Source organism: Trachemys scripta, chromosome 3 (genome assembly GCF_013100865.1).
Source record: "Trachemys scripta elegans isolate TJP31775 chromosome 3, CAS_Tse_1.0, whole genome shotgun sequence".
Classification (NCBI taxonomy): Eukaryota; Metazoa; Chordata; order Testudines; family Emydidae; genus Trachemys; species Trachemys scripta.
In genome coordinates, this window is record NC_048300.1 from 54,080,669 (window position 1) to 54,090,753 (window position 10,085).

Genomic DNA, 10,085 nt, shown 5'->3' on the forward strand with positions numbered 1-10,085 from the left:
ACTGATGCCCATAAAGTCATCCAGCCCTTCTTTTACATCAGCCACTTTGTCTTAGTGTTCTCCTGCAGCTGAGAGTTCCGCAGGTTGACTGACTGTAGGGTGCACCTGGTTTTAATGGCTCTAAGTGCATAACCACTGAATTGCAATACTATTTTGTGCCTGTGTCCTTGACCTTCTTTCCTTTTGTTCTGTGTCCAGGTCCTTTGGTGTGTTGCTGTGGGAGATATTCTCTCTTGGATATATGCCTTATCCTAGCAAAAGTAACCAGGAGGTTCTGGAGTTCGTAACAAATGGAGGAAGGATGGATCCACCCAAAAACTGCCCTGGCCCTGTGTATGAGACTAACTCATTTTGTGCATGAACACTCTGCTCTGGCTAGAAGATTATTAGCTTTATTACCATATATTTAATGACCTTCCTTAATTAACTCAAGTTCCAGAGACTTTTTTCTACTGGTAATGTTATCTGTCAGCCCTTTTAGGTTAATAGTCGGTGCCTTCTTGGGAAGTATGGACCATTGGCTAGTGTGTTAAAAAATATCGGTCAATAGCTCTGTCCTTCGGATTAGATGTAAAACTGCAAGTTCTGACCACCTGTGGCCATTAAAGATCCTGGTGTTGCTCACAAGTAGCAAAGCCTTGGCTCAGTTAATTAGGTGCTAACCTGCCTACAGTAAATTCCCTGTGTGGTTTCAATTGGGGCTAGATCATTTTTCTGAAGTGTCGCTGGATTCCACCCACAGGTGCCAGGTGAAGCAATCCGTCTACCTGGACGGCCTGATTTTCAAATATGCTGTAGGGGCTCAGTGCCTTTGAAAATCAGTTCAATAGTGTTGGGACCATTTGGAATAAAGGTAGCACACAATTATCACTAGATCTCTTGCAGTGCAGCAGCTTCCAATTTAGTTTCTCAAGGCGATACTTCCCTGAGCAGCCACCAAGGGCAGTGTATGACAACATCGGGTAACATCCTGTCTTCATCTGAATGGCCCACCTAAGTCTGTGTGGAAAAGGAACATCATGGTTTGGAAGGAATATTTTCAAAGGATGTATGGTAGAAGAGACTCCTGGCAAGGCATCTGTGTGGGAATTCCCAACCCACTTCTTTGAATCCATACCCCCCATTCTTATCAGTTTGATTTCTAAGTGGGAGTTGGAGCAGCTTCCCTCTCTGTAGAGATGTTTTTCCCCCCAATACCAGACATAATGTTTCGAGTGTGTGGGAAGTGAGGAGGGGATTGGATGGAAATAGCCACTTTGTTAGGTCTTCCCCATATGTAGCAAAGGCCTGATTTTTTTTCACCAGTGGTGTCAATTTCACAACACGTTCCTAACAGCAGCATTTAAGGGTATATTTGGCCCTTGAGGTGCACTATCTGCATGCAGATGGAGAGTGGTATAGGACCCTACACTTGAACCCACAGCAGGATGGACTTTTTCACTAATCGTGGAAGGTGACAATGAACACTTGGTGGGCTGATGGGTACTGATGGACCATGGTGAACTGAAGTCCATTAACTACCAAACACATCTACCTTTTGCCTTCCTGCTTTTCATGATTTTCTCTCCTGCTGCTGTTGTAGGTATCGTATAATGACCCAGTGCTGGCAGCACCAGCCTGAAGACAGGCCAAACTTTGCCATAATACTGGAGAGGATTGAATACTGCACCCAGGTATTCGTTCTTTCATCTTTCAGCGTAAGACACCCAGGGGGCAGTACTGCACTACTGCAGTGAGCTCTAAACACATATGTTGTGTTTGCCTGAAATCAGTGTCCTGTAGTAAACTGAGGTGATGGCTCTTCTCTGGGCAGTGAGATGGAAGCATGTGTTTCTGAAGGGCAAAGAGAGGGTGCTCTTCACTGCCCATGCACACACCACACAGAGGAGAGGCCGTACACAGGTATAGCAACTCTGTGATTGCTGTTTCTACATCAAGGTACAGTTCCCCAGCAAGCCAAAGGCCTGAGCCAGTCCACCAGGTTGCACTCTAGCACTTGCACTCCTTTCTTCCTTAGCTGTGCTGCAAGGGGATTGCCAGATAACAGCCACTTTGCACATTTTAATTCTTAAGATATTGACCAGTACTGAGCAGGGATGGAGCTGACCCAGGGCACCAGTTCCAGTAGACCCCTTGAATTGTGGAAACGTTTGGATCCAGTCTGAAATTTCTTGGTTAGAGCCAAGCTGGATCTGAACTGGAACACTGGATGCAGTGATGAACTCTGGGGCAGTCTGGATCTAGAATCAGATTACATTTCTTACCTTGGGCCCCTCTCTAGCCTCATGTGTTTTAGGGCCTCGGACCTGGCCAGTTTGGAGAAGACAATTGGGGACTGCAGTGCTGTAAGAACTGGGAGCTCTTAGGTCAGGCAGAGGGATTGGGATGGGTCTCCTGGCCTGAACCTGATTTCCCTGTTTAGTACACAGCTCATTAACCCAGCTCTTCTAGTCTAGTGGTCTCGCAAATGAAGCAGTCAGGAAACTGTTGGCTTGCAAGCTTTGGCACAGACCTGCACAGGCCAGACAGCACGTCATTTCACCACTCCGAGCTTCAGTTTCCCCATGTATAAAATAGGTCTGGTACTGAGCCACCCGCTGGGGTATTGTGAGCTATGTTCCCTCTAAGGTGTGCAGCCGTGCAAGAGGCCATCAAAGGCTGCACACTTAATTGGCAGAGCCGCACAGGCGTGCACACTCCACACAGGTGGGCCTGAAAGATGGCAGTGGGGTGAGGTGGGGACTAGGGAGTAGGTGGGGGTAGTGAGGTGAGATGTGGACTGGGGATAGGTGTGGGCAGTGGGGTGAGGTGGGGACTAGGAGGTAGGTGGGGGCAGTGGGGTGAGGTGGGAGGTGGTGATAGAGAAGCTTGGGGCATGCGGGGCTGTGGCGACTCCCCCAGCCCCAGTGCTGTGGCACGGCAAGTAGAGACATCTCTGCCCCCCAGCCCCAGGGCTGCAGCGGCCCAAGATGCCTCTCCCCCGGCCCAAGACGCCTCTCCCTCCCAACTCCGGGGCTGCGGCGGGGAGAGACGCCTCCCTCCCCCAGCCAGAACCCTTACCACCTCCCAAACTCTAACCCCCCCGCCCCAGCCTGGAGCCCCCTCCTGCGCCCTGAATCCTTCATCCCCCCCGGCCCCACCCCAGAGCCCGCACCCCCAGCTGGAGCCCTCACCCCCCCTGTACTCCATCCCTCTGCCCCAGCCCTAAGCCCCATATCACACTGCGAACCCCTTGGCCCCATCCCCGCCACACACCACCTTCATATTGGCGCACATAACAAAATTCATTCTGCACATGGATGGGAAAAATTAGAGGGAACATTGTGAGGTTTAATCCATTAATTTTTGAAAGGTGCTTTTAGATCCCCAGGTGGAGATATTAACTCCAGGTTTTGTGTTTGTTTTTTTGGTTGTCTATTACTAGTAAGCAGTTGACCAGCTTCCCACACTTTTAAAGCTTTCTGGGTAACATTTTCAAAAGTGCCTAAGTCCCATTGAAACGCCGAAATTACTTAGGCGCCCGACTCCTAAGGCTTATGCTCCTAAGTGGCTTAGGTGCTTTTGAAAATGTTACCCTGCATGCCTGAGTCTCCACCCTGCACCACAATGCTGCTACATTTTCACAGCTGTAACTGCTTCTGGACTAAAAAAGAATGTTATGAACTCTGTGTCCCAATCTGTATCATCCCAACTTTCTCCCTGCAGTTTCAGTTGCACATGGGAATTCTTCACTAAATTAAACTAACGTGCTGTGTTTTTCTGTGCTGGTAAAAAAGCTGTCACGTTCCACCCCAGTGGTAGTTGCATTTCCCTGAGATTCCCTTTATAAAGTTTGGGCTCCTCTATGGCAAAAGATGCTCTTTGGCTACAGGACAATTATTATAAATAGGAGGCAATTGGCAACAATGCCTGAATATCAACAGTGGCAAGAGTTTGAAAGAATCTCATTGTTCTCCCCTCTAGGATCCTGATGTCATCACCACCGCTTTACCTGTGGAATATGGCCCATCCATTGAGGAGGAGGAGAAGGTTCCAATGCGCCCAGAAGACCCCAAAGCAATCCCTCCTCTGGTGATCTCCCCACACCAAAAGAGAGAGGGTGACAAGCAGGCCCTGCCTTCTCCACCCCCTCTGCCTTCAGCCGTCACAGCTGGAAAACCTTTGGCAAAAGTGGCAGCCCCCGAGCCTCTGGTCCCTGTTAATGTGCGACCAGCCCTCGAAGCGGGACACATCAACATGGCCTATGCGCAGTCCACCCCGGCTTCTGACCTTCAGAAAGGCAGGGGGTCCAGAAATAAGCCCACCAATCTCTGGAATCCAACATATGGCTCCTGGTTTGCAGAGAAGCCTGTCATCAAAAACAATTCTCTGCTGGAGAAAGAGGTGTCCGAGAGGGAGAATTTGGGGCACGAAGGAAACTGTACTGTGGGGCCTGGTGTCGTGACTAGGAGGCTGCCAGGCTCCTCTCTGCTCTTAGAACCGTCTTCACTAACAGCCAGTGTGAAAGAAGTGCCTCTCTTTAGGCTCCGCCACTTCCCCTGTGGGAACGTCAACTATGGATACCAACAGCAGGGCTTACCCCTGGAAACCTCTGCCCCACCTTGCGCTAGCAATTATGAGGACTCTGTCCTTAGAAACAAGAGCCACGTAGTCCATCAGGGGCCTTGAGAGCCCTCTGCACTCTTGACTCTCATTCTGTGTGGCTCTTGAGCTTGGAGAGTATTGTCCTTGTCATCCAAGAGAGAGCAGACAACGCTAACTTTCATTATGTGCCAACTAGCTCTGAAGTGCCACCCTTTGAAGCCGTGTTTTCAGATAACCCAAGAAGCTTCAACTCATTGGAGCCTCTGCTACTACTACTACGAGAAAGGGGGGATATTAACGTTAACTGCAAGGCCCAGCTTTCGGTTGCATAAACGTATATGCATGGTCATTGTCGTGTCGTGCCCTTCCCTGTGCGCTTCTTCTCAATTGTGTATGCTCCGCTTAAATGTAAGGTCAGGTTTAACTGCCTGAGTATTTCATGTTTGGGGTTTTCCTTGCCAAGCTGCTGGTTGCTGTGGAGTGGGACTCTTAAAATCCCCTATGGATGGCAGAGGTTTGAGGTGGCTTGGGAAAGAACCATTTATTCAAAACAAAAAGGATAAAACATCTTTGAATGAAGGCACCAGGGAACATTCCCAAGTTGCATTACTGCAGTAACATAGTCTGCACCAGCCCTTGAATATGCAGTAATTACGGTATCATTGGCAAGGCAATGGAAAGATGCCAGTCACACTCTCTGGTTTGTGAGTAAGATGGGAAGTTAACTAACTGTAGAGGAAGAGAATGAAGTGCAAAAGGAGGAGGATTTATATTTTTTTCAGACCCAAAGCCAAGGACAGTACTGGCCCCTTAAAATTCTTTCTATGCTACAGAAAGGAAACACTGGGTTCTACAGGAACTTCTTGTTGTTCAGTGGAATTCAGATGGAATTTTACAGGGCCAGTCTTGTGAGAGAGACGTTAAAAAGGCCGTTACAGTGAGAAGTCACCAGTAGATAGAAATACAAAGGTCTGAAATGCCCTTTACTAACAACTCCAACCAGAAGGCTTGACTTTGTACCCTCATCTGATTCTAGGCAGTGTCTGCACTTCAAGGGTTCATTACCCTCGTTCTTTTAACAGAATTCTTGTATGCTAGTCCGTTAAAAAACCAAAGCTGCACTGCTGCATTCGGTACACCTTGTGCATGAAACGTGTGTTGTTACAATATACACATAAGAGTTGAATTCAGATGTACATTAATCATTTACAATATACTCCGCTGGGGCTGCTGAAGCAGCAGTGCTGTCTAAAATACACGGTGCCTATTTCCATAGAAATAGGTCTATGGGAGCAGCAGCAAAGGAATATAGAAGAGATGGGGCTGGATCTAAGACCTTTAACTTTGGGGGAGTGGTTCAGCATCCAAACTTTGCAGTAAAATCTCTAACGAAAGAAACCAGAGCCCCAGATCAAAACACCCCAGGCTTTGGGGTATCAGAGAAAGCTCCAGATCTGACGACTATGACCTGAGACCCCCATCTTTAAAGTGAAGTTCTTGTCCCTGCTCTGCCTTCCCCCACCCCTCTGGTAAATAATGCTGACGTCTTAGTAGCGTAATGTTGAAATTGTGCATCAAACTTTTTTTTTTTTAATGAGGCTTATGTTAGCAGGTCTGAATTGTGAACTGTAATGATTCTGTGGGTGCTTTGGACTTCACTCATCTGCTACTGGTATGTCGCATGTCATGGCTGCATGGATTTCATGGCTGTAGTGGGGACCAGAACTCAGGACCGTCTGTGGCAAATACAGAGGCCTCTTCCACTTGCGCTAAAAGGATATTGGGGTGTCTAATCCTCTCGGTGGACCAGCCACTAGAGGAGTGACTTGCTTCCAGACAGTGGAACAGGGCTGCCATTCCATCTAGCTTAGCACTGTTGCATTCACACTACTCTTGCTACTACAAGAAATGAAGAACTCTTCTACGGTCTCTGGAAAGACAACGTGTTCCATGGGAGAACAATGACTGAGCTTCACTGTGTACCATCAAGGCTGTTTGCACTGCAATATTATCCATGTGGAACTGAAATTTTCTTTAGACATTTCAACTTTCTTTTCCTTTTTCAAAAAGGGTCCAAATGAATTTTTTTCAAGCAGACCCTAAGGGAAAGCTTTTTGCTGTCTCTCACTCCTTTCAAGGCAAGAAACCGCTCTGAGTTTTTACTGCTCTACCAGCACGTATAGCTGAGGGCAGAACCTAGTCATATGGTCTTAAAGGAGCATAGCTGAAATCTTAATAAACTGTGACCGTCCATTTCAAGCCTATTGAGCTACAGACCTGGGATTGCCTAACCCTGCAACTCCACAGTTATTGTTAGTTTTCCAATTGCTTCTGTTAAAAGTAGCATTTAAAAAAAAAAAAAAAAGACCCCTTCCTTACATCATCAGCAAAGGAAGATGAACAAATGCCTGGATAGCTTTTTTTCTTCCTCCCGATTCACGGGGAGAGCATGGAGCCATACTGATTGATTGCTTTTCTGCCTCTGGCTTGTGGTGTTATGGCGTGCATCTATCATTTTATTGGGGGGGGGGGTCACCTTACATGTATGAAGCTCACAATGAGAGCTAAAACCATTGCTACCATTTACAGCTGGCCCACATGAACAGCATGTTTTGGTCAGTGGAAAATGGGGAATTGTAATTCAGATTTGCTGACAATATTTTCTTCTCCCATACTTGGTGAGACTGTAGCGTAGGATGAGATCTTCAAAGAGGCACAAACCTCAGATAGTTCTAATGAAATCTTCCTTTTGATAGTCTCTGTGCAAAGTGCTTTGGACTAGGACAGTGGTGTTCAGCGTGCCACTGGGCTTAGGATCTGTTGAATCAAGACTAGGTTTAGAGCTGAGGTTGAATGGTGTAGAGCAAGATTTTGGCCCAAATGTCAGAAATCTGAGTTGGCATTTCTCATGAGGTTTCCATCATCTTGCATAATCAGTTTCAGACACATCCACAACATGACCAGCAATGAGCTGCTTTTGTAGTTTTGGAGCCAGTGCAGACATGGCCCCACAGAGGTAGGTCTGAATTCAGCTACTGCCATACTTCTCCTGGAATTGAGGCATTCAGAACATGTAGTTGTGACTTATTTCTAATACAAAATGTAACCCAGCTCATCGCACACCCGCCCCCCCCCTCTTGTGCAGTTCAGTATTCTGCATGGGCCGATGCCTGTCACCAGTGACAGTGACCTCTAGCTTAGCACTGTGTGGATCATATTCTGCCCTGTGCTATACATATACACCCACTCCCCCCTCAGAGTTGCATTCATGCTTTTAAACTCATTGCTTAATTGTAAGCCTCGCCGTAGTCTCGCTGACAATGTGTTTGCAGGATCAGGGCTTTAATCCCTGCACCCTAACCCCAGTAGTGTGGTAATGAAAGGAAACTTCTCCCTGCTGCTGCCTGTTTGCTCTGTGGGTAAAATAGCATTTCACACTCCCAGTATTGCACAGTGCCTGTTCGCTTGAAATTTTTATTGATAATAGTCTTGTCTAAAGGGGTTGCAATAGGGTGTGGTAATAGCTCTGCTTCACTTGGATTGTCACTGCTCTGCTTTGTGAAATGATCTGCAGAAATCAGTTCAGACAAGGAATTAAAAATGAAATGGCTCAAGACATGCATAACAAGTTCTTTCCTAGCAGGTGGGAAGGGCAACTTCACAGCAGCCGGGTTTATTACCTTTGTCACCACATAGAACTACAAGGGAGGAGGGATGAAGTTAGAACACATGAATAGGATGAAAAACAGCTCAGTGTCTGCATGGTCGTGCACTGATTGATGGATATTTCAGGGTTTTTTTAAAAAAAGTCTTTTATTTTAGCTATTCCCCCTCCCGTCCACCCAAAGTCTCCCTTGGAGGCTCTGACGCAATTCAGTGTTCATAAGCCTAATGCTGTAGGATCCGCATAATGCCGCAGTCTTTTCATTGGTTACTCCAGCTGTATACCAAAAGCAGACTTGTCCCACGAACATGTGTGTGGGAGGGGAGGTTTGTATGTAGAGGGGGAAATTGAGGGCTTGCTTCAGGCAACCTCTGTTTTAAATGCCTGATAATGTGAGCTCACATGATTGGAGCACTTTGACATGTCATGTCTCCCGGGAGTCCCATCTAAAACACTAGAAGCTATTTTACACTTGTAACAAACTTTTGTCCAGAACCAATATTTTAAAAGTAAGCATGTCTTGGAGTAACAGTTATATAAAATGTTCCTGTACATAGTTTATAGTAGAATCACAAGGCCCACATGGCGGGCGGGCAGAATACTATCTCATTGTAAATGTCTTCATTTGGATATCATATGTAGCTACCTTTATGCTATAGTGAAATGTGGTAGCAGGACAGCCTATAAGACACGTAGTGTGATGGAAAAATAACTACAGAATAGCTGTAGGACATTTAACACAAACTGGTTAAAGCCCATGTGGACTAGAGCTAGGCCGTAGTGGTTTCTTGTAGAATTTCAGTAGGTTCTAGGTGGGTGCCCCCACCTGTGTACCTCATCAGAGTTGTACATTCAGGCAGCTATAAGATGAATTACAACAGGGAAAGGAAGGGGTATGGCAGTGTGAGAGGGGGACATGGGCCAGGAAGTACAGGGCAATGGCCTCCATCTGCATTTAGGTTGCTCCATGTCATGCTGGGACTGGCAGGGAGCTCATGGGCAAGTTTACTTGAGGCCCCACACTTTGTTTCAGGTAGCTGACTTGAGTTGAAAAATGGTGATGGCTTCAGCCTCTAATGAACCAGTCAAGTGGCGCATCCAACTGTAGCACCATCCGCTTCCCTTTCTGCGTCTGGGCAAAGGTAGTGCGTTGGCACAGAAGTCTCTGTGGTCTCATTTCTACAATGCATGACAGGATTAGTCTATTGTCTCTTAAGAAGAGTTTGATTTTTGCAAGCCTGGCCTAAAGCTGACACCATCAGCTTAGTGTAAAAAAAAAAAAAAACTTGAAAAACGAGTAGTATAAAAATCCTTTACAGGGATAAAAGACCTCACATGTTGCCTACCCCATATTCCTCAAAGGAGAGTATCTGCATCCAGCTTTTCTGGTCTGTAACACTGCTTCATTAGAATGTCTATCACAGGTACAGCAGCTTATGCAACACTATGTATAAAGGAAGGGCCTATGCACTTCAGGGATATTAAAAGACATACTAATATATGGTCATTGAGTATTTTGTATTGAATAGTGTATTTGTATTGTAAACAAGTGTAGTGAACCAAACGGCATGAAGATAAATAAAATGACAAACTAACTCCAGCTGTTGGGTTATATATTGAAATCTCTGCCATCATTATCTCAACATCAGTTCATTTACAGGACATCACCCCTGGCTTGTAATCCGAGGATGAACTATTGTCATCACTAGGCTTAGACGTAACTTCACATAATATTTCAACTCCTACCTAAAAATCAGAGCAAGTCATGTTAAGCTCCTTTCAGGCTAGCTGCAGTGGCTATTTAGCAAAGTAAATGTGTTTTAAAGTTCATGGTGGT

General features: G+C 46.3%; 1 protein-coding gene across 2 annotated transcripts in view; it reads left to right on the forward strand.

Moving 5' to 3' along the window:
- ALK (ALK receptor tyrosine kinase) overlaps window positions 1-9,843 on the forward strand; it is a 111,917-nt gene extending 102,074 nt beyond the window's left edge. For both annotated transcript variants that reach the window (XM_034764760.1, XM_034764759.1), the window contains 3 exons: window positions 199-333; window positions 1,583-1,673; window positions 3,964-9,843. In XM_034764760.1, the coding sequence (XP_034620651.1) occupies window positions 199-333; window positions 1,583-1,673; window positions 3,964-4,668 (931 nt within the window). In that variant the 3' untranslated portion in view covers window positions 4,669-9,843. The remainder of the gene's footprint in view (window positions 1-198; window positions 334-1,582; window positions 1,674-3,963) is intronic.
- The last annotated feature ends 242 nt before the right edge of the window (window positions 9,844-10,085 follow it).